Genomic DNA, 21693 nt, shown 5'->3' with positions numbered 1-21693 from the left:
TTAGATGCCAGTAGTTATCGGTGCCTATTGGTACCGCCTAATAGGACTATATGTACTTAAATATATATTTTTGACACCGCTCGACAAATATGAATTTTTATTTGCAACCATTTGACTCGGTTCATTTCTATTATAATTGATTCGAGATTGTCGAAATGAGGAAATGAGATTTCGACCGGGGCTATTACCCACCCACCGGAGGGGGGTGTTGGGTGCTAGGCACTAGGGGTAATACGAAGCCCAATAAATATTGACTTTGATATGATTAATGCGACTCGTTTGGCATTCAAATTTGATATTTGTTTTAAGTGCGATTCACAATGATATTTTGACTGAGTTTTATATGTGTGTAGGTGTGTGTATATGCACATATATGTATGTGTATACTAGGCACACTCCAGGTATAACAATTAAATGTTGGGCAGGTAGCTGTGTGAATGGCATGTGACCCTGAAATGGGCTTGATTTGGTTCCTGATGCCATTTGCTGTTGTTACTTGAGTTGCTGTTGTTGTTGTTGTTGCTAGTAGGTTTCCCCAACGGCAGTTACAGTTTTACGGTTTTTCTTTTTTGTTGGGGTCGTGGAGCAGTTATGTTCGTTACTTTTTGATTGCCAACGCGCACGAAAAACTTTTGATACAACTTTGCATGTCTTTGATGAATTTGAAATTGTCACAAATGTGAAAGTTTTTCACTTGCCATCAGATACTCACACACACACACTCTCTTTCACTCACTCACTCTATCTCTGTCTCTGTCTGGCAGGATCGTCGCATTTGCATCTAACATTCGTTGACATTGAGCGCGCTGGCACGGCCTGAGCTTCACGCATTCATTCATTCATTCATTCATTTGGCTCCGGCCGATTTGCATATGGATTTTGGATTTACTTAATAAAATATTGCAATAGCTCGCTCTCACTCTCTCACACTTTCTCTCTCTCTCTCTCACTCTTTATTTGATTACAGCCAAACAAAATGAAAGGCGTGGGTGGAGCTGGCGTCGAAATGAAAACAAAAGTTCGTGCGAGTTCATCGAGTTGCCAGTCAGCCAATCAGTGGAGACAGGCGAGGTGCGTTTGAAGAGTTGTCAGCTCGGAATTACTGATAAAACTGACAAATATGATTAATTGAGTTGGGCTTATAATTATTTTTAGAATAAACACTAAAGCTTAGCATAAAATCAATTGACAGTTAGACAATCAGTTCAGACGAGGTGTGTTTGAAGAGTTGTCTTCTCAACTTCGAGTTGTACTGCTGAAACTGAGAAATATGGGAAATAGGATTAGGGTAAATATTATTTGAGAATGTGGAAAGAGAATACTATAGAATTCAATAGCATAGCGAGGTGTGTTTGAAGAGTTGTCAGATTGAAGTTGAGAATGTAAGAGAAGAAGAGCGCAACATATCATAGCGAGGTGTGTTCGAAGAGCTCTCTGGTAAAAGTTATAGCTCAAACTATAAGGACTATATTATAGAATAGCATAAAATGGAATATGGAAAATTGGGCTAATCTAAAATCGAATAAGATATTCAAAGAAGAACATAAGAAATGCCAAAGAATAAGTTATAATTAAGTAAAATATCTTAACTCTAGACAAAATTATAACTGAATATAAATATATAAGCTTATTCATCCACTAAATTAAAACGTAGAGCTAATACGTTATACTGTAAAACCAAAAAAATACAATAAAAATAAGAATTAAACAATAGAAGCGATAGGTCAGGAAGTTTGTAAAAAATCAAAAACACTTAAAAATATTCCTTTGATTTTAAATGTATTTTAAAGTTACAGCATAAAATATATTATATTATATTATATTCAAATAGCTGCAGTTTGTATATTAGGATTTGGGATATTCCTAGCCTATGATGAGCCACTCACTAACCATTGTATTGTGTGGTTAGTGGATGACTCAAATTTGATATAGAAATGGCAAACCCCATTCAATATTCCAGCTGCTAAAATTTATCGATAGCTCAAACAGTTGCTGATATTTGTTTATCGAAAAACCTAGAAAACCCTCCTTTTAGGATAGCTCTCAGACAGTCTCTTTGACATTAGCAAACTGTCTGAGCAGCCCTCGTGTGGCATGCTGCCTGCACGTGTGCGAGCCGGCGGAAATGGGGCAAACAGTTGAGTTCAGTTCAGCCGGAGTCAAGCCGAGCGAGCGACAGCCGAGCGTAGCTCGAGCATAACAACCTTTGCTGCAGCGGCGATGGCGCCGCTCTGCGCTCACGGCAGAGGTGGAGTGGGTGGTGCAGGCACTGCCCGATGGTGGGTGGGCTGGGTGGTTGGTTGGGTGGTGTGGGGTGGGCATTGGCAACGCTCCCGCTGCTATGTTGTTTGCTGGTTTGTTTGCTTGTTTGTTTGTTGGCAACATAACAAAGCGGCTTCATTCACAAATCGCAGTTAGCGCGCGGCAGGCAAACAACGTGGACGTGGAGGCATCCACAGCCACAGCTACAGCCATAGTCTGTCTCGCTCTCTCCCACACTCTGCATAACAATTGCAAATTAGCTCCAAGTGAAAGTTTACGTCAAACTCAGCTCAAGTGGCAGCCGCGCTGAGGCTCATCCGTTCCGTGACTGCAGCCGGTTTTTGGGCGCCTTTGTTGACAAAGTTATTGGCTCCGGGTCTCTGGTCTCCGGTCTTAATGGCGGCGTAATTGATTTGCATTCGATGCGAATTGATTCTCGGCTCGCGACCGTTCGAACGCCAATTGGCAATTTCAGTCGCTAATCAAACACCCAACACCGAAGTCGAGGTCGAGTCCCAATCCGAGCATTGAAGCCGCGCCATGTCCTTGTCTGTGGCTAGCCGTCGTCGCTATCAGACGACTACGTCTACGGCTGGGACAACGTCTACGGCTGCGCTGCCCGTGCGCAAGCAGCACTCGCTCATCGAGCCGCCCAGCCACGCCCACGCCCACGGCCATAGCCACGCAAACGTGGGCAGGTATTCGGCCCAGCAACGCGGCTATCTGTCGCGCGGCCTCTCCGTCAGCCGCTCCATAGAGAGCATCCGCCAGAAGCTCTACGCCCCCAGCCGGCAGGCATCCCTGGCCATTGACGATTCGACGGCGGTGCGCATTGCCGGCCGGCTGACGCCCACGCAGGCAGAGCTGGGCACTCATCTGCGCGACAAGAGCGACCTGATGGTCTGGGCATCCACGTCCTCCATGCAGAAGACCCAACAGAAGCAGGCACTGCCACAGCAGCAGCAGCAGGAAGAGACAGAAACGTAAGTGAAAGGAGGGGAAAATGATGGGATTGATACATAAGTGCCATTTAGTATAGATCTAAGATTTGGTGAAAAAATTTTATGAAGTGAGACATAGTGAAACGTCTTGGAAAATATTCCAGATACATTACAGAAATTCAAATTGAAGCTCTAAATATATATACAGGTATCCTATACTTAGATATATACCTGCATCAATCTAACTGAAATCTCATTTATTTATTCCTTATCTGTATATGGCAATACATAGTAGAATTCGGGCTTATCGACTCCGCTTATAGTGTCCGTATGGTTATGGAATACTCACATTTCTAGTAGAAAAATTGTATGTAGTAGTAGGTAGAGAATTTTAATGTCCGCTATAAAGTTATATAAATCAGGAGTAAAATTGATCTTTTTGCTGAACTTGTTTAGTGATAGAAAGCTTCAGCTTTAGTTTTGACAATGTCATAGAAGTATAGTCTGATATATATATATATATATATATATATATATATATATATATATATTTTATTTATTTATTTTTTTTTTTGCATAACCCTCTTAAAGATACGCACTTTACGTAATCGTTAACGTAGTAATAGTAATACTAATAATCTATACAGTATTAATATTACAATTTATTGTGAATAGTTGATTTGAAAAAAAAAAATAATAATAGAGGTGTATTATGTATTCTGTTAAACATGAATACTTAAAATTCTATCAAATATCTTGTATAATATTAAAATCTATCAGTGGCTAAGCGTAAATCCGCATTATTATTTTCTGACTGGATTTTATAACAGACTGTATAACAGACGGTTGTACTGCATTTACCACGCCCAATATGTTTATGTCATATATCCGAGTAGTATATAAAATGAAGTTATAACAGAGTAAATCGGTTTTCTAACTTGAAGTCGATAGCTTTAATATCGGAGGGACGTACATACATATACATACAGACATAGCACATAACGAAATTTAAAGAATTTGTTTGATTATTAAACTTACTAAGAGCACATTAAAAATATCCATTTAGGGCATATTGGTTCTCGAAAAATGTGTGTAACAGGCAGCGGGAGGCATGACAGATCCCAGTGCGCGAAGAGAGTGTTTATATATGTGTATATATTTGTATATGTGTGTATGTATTGCTTGTTATAAATATATAAAAGAGGCATAGTGTAATTGATATAGGGTATCTCCTAGTAGAGCACTCCCTACTAGGCCTTAGTTGTTCTTTTTAGTTAAAGTCTAGTTTTGATTACTTAAACACACACACTCAGTTTCCAATTCAAATACATATCTGTGCATATAGACATACGCACTTACACATACACACGCATATATACACAAGTTAGTAAAGAAAAGTGTTTATATGTGGTTTGACCTTGGCATGTTCGCAACTTTTCATGCGTACATCCGATTAGCATATATGCATATCAATTTATATGCGTATAAAACGAGCTTCCCTTCTCTTTCTACCTCTTTCTCACTCACCCTCTCTCTCTCTGTCTCTCTCTCTCTGTCTCACCCCTCTCTTAGTAAATCTGCCCAAATGACACTTTCAATAGTTTGGCGCAATTTGCATGCTTGACACCGGCGTCAAAGTTTCTATATGCAGTGCATACCACCCACATATGTATGTACACCCAGCCAGCTCTACCAGCACCCGCTCTTCGAGTGCGGGAGCGCTCATGTCACTCAAGCGCCACGCTGCGACACAGTTAAGTCGATCATCGGCGTGCGGGCGTGCGACTAGATAAGAGCTGGAACTGTAGCTAGAGCTGTAGCTGTAGCTGGAACTAGAACTGGTTCATTGAACTACCGCCCAGTTTGGTGCTCCCGCCGCTGAAGGACTTGAGCTGGCAGTAAACACATTTATTTTTGGGCGCCAATTGCAAATGTAATTGACATGGTTTCATTTTGCCAAAATAGACAAACACGGCAACTGGTGTGGCCACCCTCGCATTTGCACGAATTAATTTCTATTTTGGGCCATGCCCCCATCCGCCATCCGCCATCCGCCATCCGCCATCCGCCATGTTGCATGTGTGCGAAATTGAGCTCAGCATAAATTGCAAACTAATGCAAAATAATTTGATTTAAATTTAGCTGCAGTCGAGGGCACAGTAGGTCACTCGGTCAGTCAATCACTCAGTCACTCACTCCGTCAGTCAGTCAATCAATCAAGCTGTAACACTTTTGCATCCACAGCGCCAAGGCGGACAAGAATCGCATCAATCTGAATATTGTGCTGGCCCAGACCATACGCGCCACCAACGAGCAGGAGGCGATTCACAGCGACATCGACAGCGCCACGGAGTGCAGCGAGCTGCCCAAGCAGCAGACGACAGCCGCACCTGTAACAGGAGCAGGAGCAGGAGCAGCAGCAGGAGCAGCAGCAGCAGCAGGAGCAACCACAACCGAGCAAAGCGTCTCCTCTGCTCTGACCGTGCAACGGCGTCCGCCTCTGGTGCGCGCCATGTCCGCTCCGGTGCGCCTGGACGAGAGCAGCAAGTCCGTCCTGGCCGCGTCCAGCAAGCGCAGTCAGCAGCAGAAGCTGCGCCGCCGCAAGGTCTTCTCGCGTGCCACCTCCTCGGTGGCTGTGGCCGTGCCAGCGGACAGCAGCAGCTCCCTGCTCAGCTCCGATGCCGGCGGCTCCACTAAGAAGTCGCTGAGTCGTGCGCGCAGCGTCATTGCGCCGGATGTCATCACGCTCGTCTCGCTGCTCAGCTCCGAGGGCAGCGACTCTGAACGGGAGGAGAACTCCTCCGCGGCCACGCCCACCGGCGGCGAGAAACTGTCGACGTCAACATCGCAGCGCAGTCCACAGCGCAGGGCGCCGCTGCTGCGCAAAACGGGCAAATCGGGTAAGCCCAATAAGAGTGCACAGTACACGGGAATTCCAATTGGAACGGGACTGGGAAGTGTCAAAGTCAAATTTTAATTATTTGAGATGTCGAGAATATTGATCAATATATGTTAGCTTATAGTTAGGGTTAGCATAAATTCCAATTGGAATATATGAGAGCTTTAAATAATCCATTTTGAGCTATGCCAAATGCTGGAAATAGTTGACTTTGAATGTCAGTTATTAGATAGGGCTTTTAGAATATATAGAGAGTCTTGAAATGGATAATCTGGGGCTTACAAATTCCAACGGAAATTCAAATTAGAATATGTGAGACATTCAGAGATTAAGAGTGATATGCAGAGAATTGTTGACTATGAATATTAGCTTTTAAGTAGTTGGGATGTACATATAGATATATTTAAAACATAAACAACAAACAAGTTCTAATTGTTAATTCGAATATCTAATAATTATAATTAAATAAATGTTAGATACTGGTAAGGGCTCATAGAAAATATGTAAAACCTTTTGATTTGAATGATCTAAATAATCTGTAAGACAAAACTGATTGGATTCTTTAAGTTAGCTGGGCTATAGATAATCAATAGAATAATTGTCAAACTACTTAATCATTATAATAGTTTAATTAATAGTTTAATAATCTGCTTAGCTGTCTAGCTATATACACATATGTATTGTATACTAGACACATATATGATGAAAGTTCATTCTGTTTTCCTTGATTATCAATTATTGGGTAAATTATATAATATTATTGTTTATCAACATATGTATTTAATATTATTATTTACATTTCATTTATTTGCCCATTGTCCGCTGTACTAACTCTTGTTGCAGTCTCGTTTCAAGATAGCTATCCGCCCACCTTTCAACTGGCCTCCAAGGAGTACTCGCACATGATCAGGCGCGGATCGATAGCGCCGCTGGCAGCGCGGATTCGTGCCAATCGGCCGCCGACGGCGCCGCCCGTCTCCATATTCCTGAGCGAGGCGGGCAACAAGCCGGGCGCTCAGATGGAGTCCAGGCAGCAGGAGCTGCTGGCCGACTCAGCTGGTTCGTCCGCGGAGGAGGCCAAGAAGGAGAACAATGCGGCCAACTGCAATGTGCAGCAGCAGCAGCAGCAGGAGCAGCAGGAGCAGGAGGAGCAGCAGCAGCAGGACTACAATTTCCCTCTGTACGTGTGCAGCATCAAGGAGCGCGAGTGCTGGAAGCTGCACCAGAAGATGTGCGCCAAGGGCGTCAGCGTTAGCTACGACACGGTGCTGCGCGGCATGCTGACGCCCACGGAGTTCCGGCACTTCCAGAAGCAGCGCGAGCACGAGGAGGCCAAGGCGCAGGAGGCGGCCGATGCCGAGGCCGAGGCAGCCGCCGCAGCCGAGAAGGACCACAAGAAGACGCCGACCACGGCCATCGAACGGCTCTCCGAGTCCCTGCTGCAGCGGGACTGAAGCGCACCAGACAGAGGACCAAGTTATATGCATTTGCCTCTCTCGAACAGAGAAATCCTAGTCAACGGCCCCAAGGCAGGGCCCAAAGAGATCTTCAATACAGTAGCAGTAGCGCGCACTCGTTAAATCGCAATGCACCCAGCTGCGGCAGCCTTTTGTAGTTTCTATCCGAACTATCTGTAGCTGTATCTGTAGCTGCATCTGTATCTGTAGCTGACAGCAATAAAGTGTAGCAATCAAAAGAATCCCCCCTCCCGAGTCCATTCTATGGAGCAAATTGATTTATTCAATAAAAATACGTATGCATAGAAAGCAAAAGTTAAGACTACGACGGCCGCGCGAATACCCTGTAAAGCAGAGTATCGAAGGGGCGGCTCAGGATGTTCGGTAGTTGAGCTTGGCTTATGACTAGGAAAATAGCTGAAATATCGAAAATTTTAGGAATTTCGAATGATTTGTTGCGTTTTCATATTGAGTACGAGGCTCGCTCAGTCAGTTGAGGGAAGTTGGATTATTCAAATATTTTGATATATTATGATATATATGTATTTTGATATAATATACTTTTATTTATGTATTTGCAATTTCTATAGATGGATTTGTAGTTGAAAATTAGATGAAGTTAGCAAAAGAAAGTTTTGAGCTAACAAAAGTTTGAGCTTCATTAAATTTTTCTCAAATAAAGTATTCTGTCTAAAAAGATTTAAATACTTGAAGGGAATATAATTGGGAATATGGATAGTTTAACAAAAAACTCAAGTAAAAAGTCGCAAAAATTAACAAAAATATTGAATATTTTAATTTAATTTAATAAAAATCAAGTTAAAGAGCTTTTATCAACGTGCTGAGCAACCCTCGCTTTACACATTGAGTACTTTAGAAAATTTCGCCTGCTTTGAAAAGAGTTAAGAATTTAAATAGCTTAGCAGAAAGTTTTAGCTAGTGCACAGAATATAGCTCTTATACATAGTAATATATATAGATATATATTTAAGCGGACAGACATGAGATCCATAATATATAATAAAATAACATAGAGTTTAACTAGATCCTGGCTGATCCTTAGTTCGATTGGCGCGTGTGCCGTATGACCGAGGCCAGATAGCAGGCGAGCACAATGCCCAGAATTTGTATGAAGGCGATGCCGATGCCAACTCCAATCAGGATAACGGCGTTCTTATCGATGCGCTCCTTCAGCTTGCCGACGCAGCCCTCCTGGTAGTACTTGTCCTTGCCCAGGGCCGGAGACTCGGTGCAGTGCCCGACGGCGGCGTCAATGAACTGCGGCTGACAGCAGCTGGCCGGCAGCGTCTTGTTCAGGCTGAGGGCACGCCAGTCGGCCGGGGTGTCCACGCCGCAGCACATCAGCTTGCGCTGCACATTGTCCCAGGCGATGGTGTCCTCGCTGTTGGAGCGCTTGATGGACTCCTGCAGCGAGTTCTTCAGCATGCCCTCCAGATCCTTCTTGAAAACGCTCGCCGCAATGCCCACGGCCAGCTCAACGATGAAGATGATGGCCAGCAGCACGGCATACTGTGAAGTGGGATTGGTGGTATGTTCATTAAGTGAGGGAGTGAGAGCGAGTGGGAGAGGTGTATCTACCGTTAGAAGCAGCGTGGGCGACTCCTTGATGGCACCAAAGCAGCCCAGCGAGGCAATCAGAAATATGACCAGCCCCGTGACGATCAGCACAATGGGCGGCGCCATCACGCGTCCCTCCACAAAGTGATTGAACTCGCGGACATCGGCCAGAACGATGGCGCCGGCCACCAAAATGCCCAAGCCAGAAAGCTGCATGATGCATAAAAATGGGAATGAGACGTTAGACAAAAATATTTAGTATCCACTATGAAAATATATCTATAAAAAATATTTCTTATACAAAATACAAATTAAATAAAACAAAAATAAATTAAACTTGTTTCGCACCCGGATTCGAACCCGGGTCTGATGCTTTACTTATGCTGTTTTGTTATGTTGCACGTCAAATATCACTAATATAAATAACATTTCCAATACGAATAAAAAGCCTTCAAACGCAGCCAAGATTTGAACCCAGGTCCTGCTGATTCTTGGCAGAGACCATCTCTTCGCAGTCAGCCCACGTCTTCAATTTTTTCTGGCAGCTATAGCGCAATTATTTATGAAGGTAAACTACTAGCTACTTATTCAGTTCAATTCATAATTATGTACGAAGGAGGAGGAGTATGCTGAAAGGAGAGTGAGTAGAGGTATTGTCATGTCTGGGCGAGCACTCATAGGGAGAGCAATGCTACCGCTCTTACAAGAAGCACAGCAACTACGGCTCTTCACAGTGTTAATTGGTTATGACTTAACATAATCCTAATGACTGTAGCTCTAAAGACGTAAAAGCTCTGAATTAAAAACTTCAGTTGGGTACTCCATAGTTTCCACGTGAAATATGAACATAATCAGCAATACTAATGGCTTTAGCTAAAACTCTGCTGCAAGGACTGTGCTGCAGATGCTGATCAACAGTATATTTATATATTGTTTTTACCTCTGCATATTACATACATTCTAATATTATAGCTCTGAATGTTCACATTCAATGGTCATGCACATAAAAGTAACCTGACAATCGATTTTCTATAAAGAGCGGCTATTATATAGCCTATAACAAATCCAAAGCACAATTTGCTTAATGACCCAAACAATCAGACCAACGCTCTTGCTCACCGTGCACCTAATTGTGTCGGAGTGTGTGCGTGAGTGAGTGTCTGTGCTTGTGTCTGTGTCAGTAAGCGTGTGTGTGTTGCCTGTATTAGCAACTCTAATTGCCTGATAAGGCATCAGCCATTGCCATGGACATTGGCCAAGTCAATGGCATTTGCATGTCGTCATTTCTATTTCTCTTCTTCTGCTCATGCCGCTGCTTCAGCTCTGTTGTTGCTTCTGCTCTGCCTCTGCCGGTGCTGCTGCTCAAAGGGCTTTGCCTCGTGGCATTGAAATTTTCGTTGCCTACTTTTGAGCGCAGCAAATTAAATGCAATTTATCCATGTCAGCTTTATCCGTTTATCCATCATTATCCGCCGTGCGCAAACAATTATCCATTGACATAGTTTAATCTAGATTCAGTTTTTAAAGAGCATCTAATTCCATGTCCTTTTTATTTGATTACGTGTGTATAAATTAAGTCCGAATCACGCAATTCCACTGAATGACAAATAAAAAATGTAATTTTCATTTTTTTTTTTAATCTATTATCTGATAAATAAATTATGTTGTTAAAAGTTGATTAACTGTTGATGGCTTTGTTTGTTTATTAGACTATTGAGTAATAGTTGATAACTATCAATTCATTTATTATTTGTTTGGACTGCAATCAAATTTTTACAGTTTTATATATTTATTGTATAATATTTTTATTGCACTTTATTGTTTTATAAACTGACTGAATAAAGCTGACCATAGAAAAGCCTAATATAGAAAAAAAGTCTTATAATGAAAACTATTTATTATTTAAAGAAGCGTCAAGCTTTTCCATTTGATTAATACAAATTTCTACATAAGTATATGGTATTTATTTAAAATTAAATCATTCTAGTTCTAGATCTAGTTAGCCTCATGCTGAACTGCAGCTTCGAGTATTGTAGCTTAGGATATTTATCTTTGTAGAATTCAGGACTAACTTGATCATAATATGTTTTAAGTAAATGGCTTCGTCTTTTGAATTTTAGATTTAATTTTAGCTGAATGTAAAAGGAGCCACCATAAGTGTCTATAATTATAAATAACTAGCGAGAGGTGACCAAAAATTGTTATTTGATATTTGTGTATGTTTTTAAAGATTGTTCATCATATAGGTATAGTGTTTGTATATTTAATGTGAGTTATAATCAAACAGATAAAGTTCTATATAATCTTTTAGTAGATTGTAAGGAAACGACTATAAGGTGTCTTTAAGGCTCTAAGAAAATTCCATGTCTAATAAGGTCATTCAAAATAGTACACAAAGATGGCGCAAAGATACGGCTAGGTCAACACGACTCTTTACGTTCATGAAGTTCATTAAGGGGAAAAATAAAAATTCCTTAAAGTCAATTATGCACGAGGTTGTAATTTTAATAAGCTGACGTGCTGGAAAGTCATATAAATTAATAAATATGATATATTTATATTCCATTTTATATTTCTATTTTTATAATTTCCCACTCCCAACCCAACTCTTGAGCTTTCTTTACTTACCGCAAATAGAACATTGAAGGCAAATAGAATATATTTGATTAAGCTGGGTCCACAGGCGCGCATTTTGATTCTCATTAAGGAGTCAAAGTCCAATAAAGTCGTTTAAAAATAGTTTCTCGTCTCTGGATATTCCAAAATTAGTAGACCTATGCAATGGGTAAGCTATGACTTTTAGTTGACTTTGAGGGAACGCGCGCGTCTGCTCAAAGTGCCGTTACGATTGGAACTGACCAACTGCACGGCACGGCTACTGGCCAAGCTAACGATGTTGGCAACCAAGTCCGCCTTCTGTTGTGGCCACAATGGCTGACAACCGACGCGCCGGGAGCTGCTTGACTCCAAGCTCACATTGGTCATTACAGCAGGCAAAAGTGAGTGAAAGTATTTTCGAGAAAGAAGAAAAAAAAAAAAAAGCAGAAAAAACCGTATTCAGGCCAGGTGATTAGGCCGCCTCGCTATCGACCAGGAATCGGAGGAGGGAGCGTGCTCCGGGTTTTTATGCTTTGTAACCCATTTCATAGAATCACACACACACATACATGCACTCATACTGCTTTACAGTGCCGCCTCCGTGTTTGCGGCTCCTACAACTTTGACCAAAGTTTCCAGACGCTAGCGTAAGGCTTTCTGGGTCGCCTACGGCTTCCGCTAAGCGCGGGCCCAAGTGGGTAACAAGTCATTGCACTCATTAGGTGCGCAGAAAGTGCGAGTTGAATAGCTACTTACACCTAGGTGCGCGTATTTACCTTTAAAGTTCAACTACTTGACAGCCACAACTATTTGCATGGGTGGCTTACAATATTATCCATAAAATATATTTAAAATTACTATGGGAAAACGTGAGCTATATTTGCACTTGGCTTAGTAATGAAGGTAAATATTTATTAATTATTAATATTAAATTAAGTTAAACAAATTTGACAAGCAAATAGCAGATTTGCTAGCTTAACTTGAAGATAAATATATTATTTTAAACTTCTAACTATTATATATGAAGATAAATAAAAAGGTACTTGAAAAAAAAAGTTATTATAAATTAAGAGCAGCTTGACTTGGATGTTTTTCCTTGGCTCGCTTTGATTACTTACCATAAATACAGACATTTAACTTGACGATAAATATAATATGTACTGAAACTTAAAAGGCGTTTTCGGAAATACAATAACAGCTACTTGGGAAAACTCAAGCCAGCTGTAAGCTCTCACTCGGCACATCATTTCTACTCCTTATAGAATAAGTTTAAAGAATTCCTAGAAATAATCAACTCACATCTATCACATTGGCACATTAAGGTCAGCTAAATCAGCTCGGTACGCTTTTTCTAGGTTTTCTTTACATATATATTATATTTAGGCCTATGAGTAAATCTTCCAAATATAAATTGGCATGCATTGAGGCCGGCTAGTTTTTCAGAAAATTACTGTTTCTTTGAATAAGAGACATTTTATAAGTAAATCCTATAAATCCTTTGAATACATGCATTAATATAGGCCAGCTAATTCTTCTGGGAATTGCCACAAACCAAGCGTCTGGCTCTAAGTTTTAGCCAAGTAAACATATATCAGGCTATATAAATAGATTTATTACTAAGGAATCGACCCACGTAGAAATGTGGACCGCCCGACGTCATAGGCCTAAATAATTGCGTGCTTCCATGTGAATAACGGTGAAAGTTATAAATGCTATTCAAGAAATAAATGCCAGACTGTGCGAATAATTAAAGAACTCTGGCAATTCCAGTTGGCACCTAGAGCTATGCCAAAAGTCTGTCATCAATTTGGGCACGGGGGAGGTCGCCACCTAGAAGGACTTTGGCTTGATTTAAATGTTGCGTGTTTGGCCCATTTGTGTTTGTATTTGTATTTGTATTTGTTTTATTCTAAAGGCGAAATCCAACTGTGAGTTACTTCACATTATCTGATCGGAGAAATCTCGACAACTCTCGCTGTGGCATTTGGGTTGATGGGAGTGCGATTCGGTTAGATTTTCGGATATATTGGGTATATAAGAAATAGTTAAGTTTATTATCGATGAAATCGTTGGGGCAATTTACAAGTTTATGCAATGGGAGTATTTCCTTGTTTTGTATATAATAATATTTAAGTACAGTGCATGGCATACGATATGAGTGTGGATTAATTATTGTTCATAGTGTGTGCATAATAATATATTTGATCACAGTCCACATGCAATGATCAGAGCAACTACGACGGTCACAATGGACAGGGATTGACGCAGTGCATCCGCACCGCCGCCGCGGCAGGGCCATTCGTCCACATCCGACCTACAAGTAGAGTTAATGGCATTAGGATAGGAGTGCAGCTAGTCGAACGAGTGTGGAAAGTGGGCGGGGCTGCAGTACATAGAACATTGAACATTGAATGGAACCCTTATAGATAGTACGGATATGCGTATGGATAAGGATGGCGCAGTAGTGGATAGATAACATGATCGCGAGGCTGATCGTGCGGCACATAAAATGTAGGCTGATTTGCAGTGTGGTGGGTGCGTTGACGAGTGCTGTGCAATGCTGATGCTTCAATGGATTCAGCTTGTTCGGGTAGTGGTTCAGGTAGTGGTTCGGCCTGTTCATATGGTGCAAGCGTGCTGCAAAAACAAAAGCAGGCCCAGCGGAAAATGGAGTTGATTCAGGCACATGTATGCAATAGAGTGTGTGTTTGTGTGTGTGCGGGTGGATGAACTCAGTGTGGTTAAACAAACACAATTATGTGAATTAGTTGGCTAATGAATAGCATGGCAATATACATGCGTTCTAATGATTTTAGTATCAAGGTGCACAAGTTCCCACCTACCACTCGGACAACCTGACATTATACGTTTATTTAGGTTTACAATAATATTAATGACGACGCAGGAAAGCAAGCTACAAGTAAACAAATATAGCAGTAAAGTGTCGATAGGGAGAGATAGTAAAATAAAACAGACCAGTCATTCAATGTGTTATATATATGAGCTTTTTATATGTATGGAACATGAATGAAGCAAATGAGTAGTGCGGAAAGTTAAACACACAGACATACATATAGAAAATATATGTAGGTATAACAGCTCTGCTTGAGTGAACGATTAGATTGCCATAGTGTGAATGTATAACAGCTCTGCTTGAGTAAACGCTCATTGGCGCTGCATAAATGTATAACAAATATGGGCACTTCCTACCTACGACAAGTTGGACACACGGACAATATATACACATGCATCGAAATATGGATTGTGACAGTAAGAGTGAGAGAGTCCAAAAATTAGACAGTCATTAAATACGGTATGTAAAAGCTTATATATATATGTATATATTAGTATATACAATGGTATTAGTGCTAGTTGAACTACGTGAATGTATATAATAACATAAGGAATTGCTTGGCAAACGCTTACGCTCGTGTACACTGCAGAAATATGCAACAAATATTGCTTTAAGCCTAACTTAACAAAAGGCTGTCAAGAATACATACATGCATGAATTTATTACGAGAGTGAGAGAGAGAGAGAGGGGCAGAAAGAGAGAGATCAGAAAATAGCTAGTCACTCAATGCGCTATATAAAAGCTAATTAGAGATGTGCACATGTATAAAAGATATGAGTGAAAGAAATGTGAAAGTGTAAAAATTGAACTCCTTGAATATATAAAATAAATAATGAGATAGACACTCATTAGCAGAGTGAACAAATTTATAACAGCCATGCTAAGGCGCTGCATGAATGTATAACAAAAATTCTGTAGACTTACTAATGGCAGGACACAAGCATGTGCAGAGAAGTATACGCGCCACACACCCACACATACACATAACTATTGATATGCATAGCCAATAGGAGCCTGCCAATTCAAAGTGTTATAAGTGTACGTGCTCAGTGGAAATATGTAAATGTATGACAAATATAACAATATGATTGCTTAGACGCTCACTAAGTATAGCTTATAACTTATATAAGAGAGCAAAGGCAATAAGTGATGAGTAGGCGTGCATAGTACAGTTACATTAACAGTTACAGTTAGCAGTGAAAGAGACGCACACATTGTGAGAAAGTTATTTATTAGCTGACGCAAATGAGAAAAGTTATCTTTTTGTTGCTTCAGAAAAAAGGACAACAATTGAACTTGAAACTTGAACATTAACAGATATTTACTTAATGCCAATAACACCGCAGGCTGTAAAGAGAAAATCAGAATAGGATATTTAATATGTGATTTGTTGCCAAGCTTTTGTTATACGCACCGATGCGGCCGCCAGCATTGCCCGTCTTCTTGGAGTCGGTGTGATTGCCCAGGCCCAGATCGTCCTCCATCTCGTGCAGGACAACGCTGCGTCCGATGATGGTACGCTTGCCGCTCAGGCTGATCACGGAGTCTGTGTAGGTGATGTCGATAGTCCGGCTGGCGTTCACCTCAATGTTGCCCAGATCGCCCACGTGACGCACCTCGTGATCGGGCGCACCGTGATCCACCTTGTCGGGATTGTAGTGCCCGCCCAGGCTGGCACAGCCATTGCTTAGATCTCCCTTCTCGTGTATGTGGAAGCCGTGCTTGCCCTCCATCACGTTCTCCAGCTGGATGCGCACATGCACACTCTGGCCGCAGTCATTCTGAATGAAGGTGACATTTCCTTTCACCTGCGTGTTGTCCGACTGCGGTGGGCCAGTCAAATGTGCAATCGCCTCCATAGGTTGGTTGCGCTTTAAATAGAAACATATATTAAAAACATTGCATTTTAATATTATAATTCGTAGTTATACTTACAGTTTGTGCAGCGGCACAGATCGTGGCACAGAGAGCCAGTGTGACGGTGAGAAGGCGCAGCATCTTGATCTGCAAAATAAAAGTGAGAATAAGTCAGTATTCGCTTATAATATATAGGTATATATATAGCATAAAAACATTCAAACAAATTCATTTTCATTTGTTTTCATTGCGTCAGAGCGCTACCTTGATCTATGTCCGTACTGCTCTCTGCCTAGCTGCCTGACTGCCTGCCTACCTGTCTACCCGCTTCCCTTTCACTGTGCTCTCACCTTCACTCAACACTTTGATCGGACGGGTTTTATCCAATTAAGAGACGAGCGCACTTTGATTATTTCCATACACGAGCTCACAGAACTATCCGGCTCATTGCTGAGGCTTACTAGCATTAGAGATGATCTATGTAACACAGCAATGAGTGGAACTGCTTTGCCACTATATGAATTTAGCTAGAATTGTGTGTTCTCTTAGCTAAAAACATTTAAGACTTTATAAATATTTTGGAATATTTTTATATGTATATTTAGTATAATTATTTTGTTATTATATATGCATGCATATTTGTTTTATATTTATAGATTTTTAGTTTATTTGCTAAGCTAATATAAATTCTCGATAAATAATTTAAGTTGAATCGTAAAATGCATTAAAAAATATAATTTATAAACATACATGTTTACAAATCAAATTCGCTGTAAGAAATTGATTTCTTATAGTAAATTAGAAGTTTTTTTTTATAAAGCTCAGCCAACTATTTGGAAACGTGTTCAACTTTTAGTTATCAGCGAAATGTTATAGGCTTTTACGAATTTAGAAAGGAATATACTCCAAAAGTACAAATATCTGATTGAAATTAACAGAAAAGCTAAATTAAACTCAAAAAAAAATAATTTCTACAATAACAGTTCTTTAAAAACATTTAACAAACCTTTTTTATAGTTCGAAGATAAACACAACAAGAAAAAAACCCGTAAATTAATTAAAGTACAAAATCAAATAGATAAGATTTGTCTTATTAGGAATTTTACGCATGATTGCGTTATGTCAGTGTAGGTCTAAATTTTTTTTTTTTGTATTATATAAAAATAAGTTTTGTTTCATATTGAAAGCGGTTTTAAATTTTCTTGTTGAAATGAAACCTTCAATTATAGGTTTGTCACATTAAAAAAAATACAAACAGATCAAATATATAGTATTAAAAATATCTAATAAATAATTCTAAAAATTTAAAATTTTATTTATTGTTTATTTATATATTTTATCAAATTTTTTTTTATTATATTTATATTTTTGCACATTTTTTATTACTTATATACTTTCTAGATTGCGCATCTCTATGAAATCCAAACAGCTGATTGTTCAGCTCGTGCAATAATTTGAACTTATTTAATTTTCTTTTGTGTACGGAATTAAAGCGCTTAACCTCAGTTTGCGACACGATTTGTGGGTCATGCACATTGCTCAAATATGATATATATATGTGTATAGACTATATAATATGTATTTTCTATATATTGGCTCACTTTTGTCTATGCTTTATATATCTGTAGATATATGTACATGTATGCCATGTACAGGCAAATGAAAACAGCCTTTTCACAGGGTTAAGTTCCGCACTTACTGGCCAACAAGTCGACGTAGTCGACGTCACTTGAGCCAAGGCCAAATCAACAAGCAACAAACAACAATCTCTTTGCTGTACGCACTTCTCGATTATGAGTGCGAATTATAAATTGAAACAACTCAAAATATGTCTGTGGAATGCGCGTAGTTTATGGCTAGAACGAATTTTTGGAGTGCTTATGCGCGTTCTGTTTGTAACAAGTGTATATGGGTTGGGTTAATCCCGTCTGGAAAGTTGCCTATGGAGTTGATCATCTGATGAAATGTTGAGTTATTTACGTTTACTGAAAGCCTGGAATACAGGCAATCTTAAAAACTTGGCAAATAGTTTAATTTATGGGTACCTAGATTATTCGATAATAATTTATATTTTAAATTAGAAAATAATTTGCGGACTTATACCTTTTCGATGTAAAAACTCTTTTCATTTTATAATATCAACATATCTTGGAATTTTTCGATTTATTGGTAAGAATAGACTTAATTTTCTTTTTCTAAGGAAGCAAAATGTATGAGGGTATTGCAGTTTTTACCGAATTCTTATCGAACTAAAAAAACACTAATGGGATAACTTTAATGGAGAGGAAATAAAGTGTTGCGGAAGAGTTGTTATTGAGTGAATGATTTGATAAATTTTAAGATAACAGAGTTTACTGTAATAGCTATTACTGATAATAATTTCAGAAAAAGTATATGTTGTTGAATTTTCCCAGTATATGTTGAGTGTTTTTATTAATAATTAAAAAATCATTAATCATTAGAATGTTTTTTTGTTAATGTCTAAAATTAAAGTTATAATTACGTTAATTTACATATATAAAAAATATATAAACTTTTTTTTTATATATTTACATATATGCAAGAAGAAATTCTAACTAATGTTAGGGTATCTGCCGGCTACTCATTCACTCTCATTGGCCACTCACTGTCTGCTTACTTTATGTAGCGCTTATCTCAGTTAACGCTTAACTTACTCGACTTATTGAGCTTCTGCTGATTGTACAATGTAAAATTCGACGATCATTTTCAGAAGTTATGGCGTCGTATACTTGAGTCTGACTGTCGGCACGCAAATCGATATTCTCACGGATAAGATACGTCTAAAGTTTAGTTGTCATGCGTTCTAGCTGCTCGGGTATACTAAATGGCTTTTTCTCAGTTTCACTTAATTTCAGTCTGAATAGCATTCCCTATAATGGCCAATCATTTGTCATGTTCGAAGAACTATCATTAGGGCGTTTTCCCCAGGTTGATTGATTGATGAAAGAATAATGAACTCTTTGCGCTCTTTAATGAATGAAAAGTGTCACTAGGCAATGACTACTGTAGCTACTCTAATCTTTGGGTTGAAAATGATTTGCAATTTCCTAATCTATATTTAAAGATCGTAAGTGAAAAGTTCCTGTATAAATTTTATTTAGTTAAACTAAAACTATTTATGACTATACGTAATTACACTAAAACTAATGCACTGACAAAAATGTTTGATTCGAACAGATAATAACTACGTTGAAATCTGTTATACAATAAATATGCCACTGTAACATTTGCCCTATATATAATTGTAGTACACATTTTTTTGTTTACCAATATTAACACGTTCAACGCATTTCATACCTACCCTGACCACATTGGGAAATCAGGGTATAATGTTTTTAGTAAAAAATGTTTACACTGAACTCATTGCGGGTATATTGATTTAGTGAACTAGTAGGTTTATTTATATAACAGTTCTAGTTTCTTTCAAATACTCAATATTTTCAGTGTCGAGAAAAACTATATCGAGATTCAGTTATAAAAGCACTTTAGAAATACAATTTATGATTATGATAATATATGGATTATTCCATATATCTATTGCTTATAATTTTGAATAATTTGAGTGAATTAGGGTACATATAGGGTATCTTCTGGTTTTATTTATTATTTAATAATTTAATATTTATTATTAATAACATTTATATTAAACAAAAAATTATATATACAGTTTAATTTTTCTACGCTAGAGTATCTATTAAAAGCAAAATATTTTTGTTTGTTTCTATAATTATATTGAATGACCCTGAATTTCGGATGCTAATTGGCAAAGGTAATCTCTGTTCCCATATAGATAACAACAATAGATATGCTTTGTAGTGAGACTTTAATTAGCATACAATTATCTGTGGATAGTTAAACGATAGTTTTAGTTGAGCTCAAGTGTGATGCCAGCTCGTTGTCGCTCAGATGAGATCTCAACATCAATTGTTTTATAGCTGCATATCAAAATATCTAATTATAAGCGTTGGTTAACGACATATTTTCGAATTTGACTTAGGCAAAGCGGTAGTAAAATATTTTCGAGTATGACTAAGGAAACAGCCGCTCCTTCGAAAATGCTCGAATTTACCTGCGAATTCGGCCAAAGCAAAACAGAAGCAAAGGCAACGTATCGACTGCAGCTTTGCTTATTAACGTGTTGCTTGTTCTTTTCGATTCTGTTTTTCGGCTACATATGTACATCTGTACTGTGCGTGTGTGGGTGTATAACAGGTTACTGTAACCCACATGCAAGGGCGAACGACCATTGAACGCACAAATATTAAGGTATCATTTAAACTCCGTTTGCAGTTGTGCGAAAACTGGTTTTGTTAATTGTTCAATTGAACACAATATTAATACAGCATTTTAGCACGTTCTACTGTCTTATTTATTCTCAGTTTATTTTGTTTTTATTTTTATTGAAATTGTAGCAGCCCCAGCACTTACCTAGTTAACAGCTGATTTAGTGTGATTTTGTTGTTTTAGTTCGTATTTATTAATTAATAGCACTGAAACTGACTTTACAGCAATATGAACAATTTACCGCTTTGATTGGAATGCAGCGAAGCTTTGGTTTGGAGACCTGCCGAGCAACTGATTTTAAATTTCCCATCGCTGGCGCAAGTCGAGTCTGAGAGTACTTGTGATGCCAGCGCTAACGCCGACGCCAGCGCTGACGTCGACGTCAACGGTAACGTTGTGGCTGGCAAGACACGAACAACGATCGTGCGCTATCGTTCAGTCATCCTCCTGTTATACGCTCACTAGCTCTTTCTCTCTTGCGCTCATGCTCATCTGCTATGTTTAAAATAGTTAGAATACGCTACCTGCGCTCAGTGCATTTTCGTTAACTCACTTTGCTCTCTCTCTCTTTCTGTTTGTCATTCGCTCAACCGTTGTTAGACTACACTCTCTTCTTACTTGCAGTTTTACACGATTATGGAATTTTATCTAACATTATTTTTGTTTATCTCCTGCACTCGCTCTGTTTCTCTCGCTGCCTTTGGCTTATCAGCTCTGCCTGTATTGAAATGCTGTTATGCTAAAACAATAATATTTATTCAAGTATTCGAGTATTCCAGTGTTATACAACGTGAGCGCCAAACACGACTACGTGAGTTCCATTCAAATACTTATCATATGCAAATATATTATGAATGAAGCAATATGATCGTGCGCTTCGCTACGAAACTACAAAATCGAGAATATTTAAAAATAATTTAAGCTAAATGAGTTTCTGTCTTG

At 39.1% G+C, this 21693-nt stretch overlaps 3 protein-coding genes across 9 annotated transcripts; 1 reads left to right on the top strand and 2 right to left on the bottom strand.

The window, feature by feature from the left end:
• Nucleotides 1–2424: 2424 nt before the first annotated feature.
• Nucleotides 2425–7803, top strand: LOC108617058 (uncharacterized). 2 transcript variants are annotated; one of them, XM_089471711.1, is made up of 3 exons: nucleotides 2425–3245; nucleotides 5448–6103; nucleotides 6958–7803. In XM_089471711.1, the coding sequence occupies exons 1-3, from the start codon at nucleotides 2803–2805 to the stop codon at nucleotides 7554–7556; spliced, it is 1698 nt and encodes a 565-aa protein (XP_089327837.1). In that variant the 5' UTR covers nucleotides 2425–2802; the 3' UTR covers nucleotides 7557–7803. The 2 variants fall into 2 exon arrangements, with proteins under 2 accessions (XP_089327837.1, XP_089327836.1); XM_089471710.1 differs by having other exon boundaries at nucleotides 6946–7801.
• Nucleotides 7804–7841: 38 nt separating this feature from the next.
• Tsp47F (Tetraspanin 47F) lies at nucleotides 7842–12529 on the bottom strand. The gene is made up of 3 exons (XM_018009366.2): nucleotides 11766–12529; nucleotides 9159–9347; nucleotides 7842–9089 (listed from the first exon to the last, which is right to left on the bottom strand). The coding sequence occupies exons 1-3, from the start codon at nucleotides 11838–11840 to the stop codon at nucleotides 8619–8621; spliced, it is 735 nt and encodes a 244-aa protein (XP_017864855.1). The 5' UTR covers nucleotides 11841–12529; the 3' UTR covers nucleotides 7842–8618.
• A 1232-nt stretch (nucleotides 12530–13761) lies between these two features.
• Sod3 (Superoxide dismutase 3) lies at nucleotides 13762–21061 on the bottom strand. Of its 6 annotated transcripts, none has more exons than XM_018012969.2 (5): nucleotides 20896–21060; nucleotides 16525–16593; nucleotides 16004–16460; nucleotides 15915–15936; nucleotides 13762–14049 (listed from the first exon to the last, which is right to left on the bottom strand). In XM_018012969.2, exons 2-5 carry the CDS (start codon nucleotides 16585–16587, stop codon nucleotides 13941–13943), a joined length of 651 nt encoding a protein of 216 aa, XP_017868458.1. In that variant the 5' UTR covers nucleotides 16588–16593; nucleotides 20896–21060; the 3' UTR covers nucleotides 13762–13940. The 6 variants fall into 6 exon arrangements, with proteins under 6 accessions (XP_017868458.1, XP_089327841.1, XP_089327842.1 ...); XM_089471715.1 differs by lacking the exons at nucleotides 13762–14049; nucleotides 20896–21060 and adding exons at nucleotides 14057–14372; nucleotides 19122–19269; XM_089471716.1 differs by lacking the exons at nucleotides 13762–14049; nucleotides 20896–21060 and adding exons at nucleotides 14057–14372; nucleotides 16797–16923.
• Between the last annotated feature and the right edge of the window lie 632 nt (nucleotides 21062–21693).

The sequence above is a fragment of the Drosophila arizonae genome, chromosome 5 (assembly GCF_054131065.1).
Source record: "Drosophila arizonae isolate 15081-1271.41 chromosome 5, UAZ_ARI_1.0, whole genome shotgun sequence".
NCBI classification, from domain to species: Eukaryota; Metazoa; Arthropoda; class Insecta; order Diptera; family Drosophilidae; genus Drosophila; species Drosophila arizonae.
This window is presented reverse-complemented; position numbering and strand designations above follow the sequence as displayed.

What these genes read in the sequence shown, in the direction of transcription:
- LOC108617058 (XM_089471710.1), top strand. Translation starts at nt 2,803, where the DNA reads ATGTCCTTGTCTGTGGCTAGCCGTCGTCGCTATCAGACGACTACGTCT. An exon ending in CAGCAGGAAGAGACAGAAAC is followed by an intron (nt 3,246 to 5,447) that starts GTAAGTGAAAGG and finishes TTGCATCCACAG; the next exon opens with CGCCAAGGCGGACAAGAATC. An exon ending in GCGCAAAACGGGCAAATCGG is followed by an intron (nt 6,104 to 6,945) that starts GTAAGCCCAATA and finishes CTCTTGTTGCAG; the next exon opens with TCTCGTTTCAAGATAGCTAT.
- Tsp47F (XM_018009366.2), bottom strand. Translation starts at nt 11,840, where the DNA reads ATGAGAATCAAAATGCGCGCCTGTGGACCCAGCTTAATCAAATATATT. An exon ending in CCTTCAATGTTCTATTTGCG is followed by an intron (nt 9,348 to 11,765) that starts GTAAGTAAAGAA and finishes TGCATCATGCAG; the next exon opens with CTTTCTGGCTTGGGCATTTT. An exon ending in CGCCCACGCTGCTTCTAACG is followed by an intron (nt 9,090 to 9,158) that starts GTAGATACACCT and finishes CCCACTTCACAG; the next exon opens with TATGCCGTGCTGCTGGCCAT.
- Sod3 (XM_018012968.2), bottom strand. Translation starts at nt 16,587, where the DNA reads ATGCTGCGCCTTCTCACCGTCACACTGGCTCTCTGTGCCACGATCTGT. An exon ending in CAATGCTGGCGGCCGCATCG is followed by an intron (nt 15,937 to 16,003) that starts GTGCGTATAACA and finishes TTCTCTTTACAG; the next exon opens with CCTGCGGTGTTATTGGCATT. An exon ending in TGCGGTGTTATTGGCATTAA is followed by an intron (nt 14,373 to 15,914) that starts GTAAATATCTGT and finishes TTGTTTTTGCAG; the next exon opens with CACGCTTGCACCATATGAAC.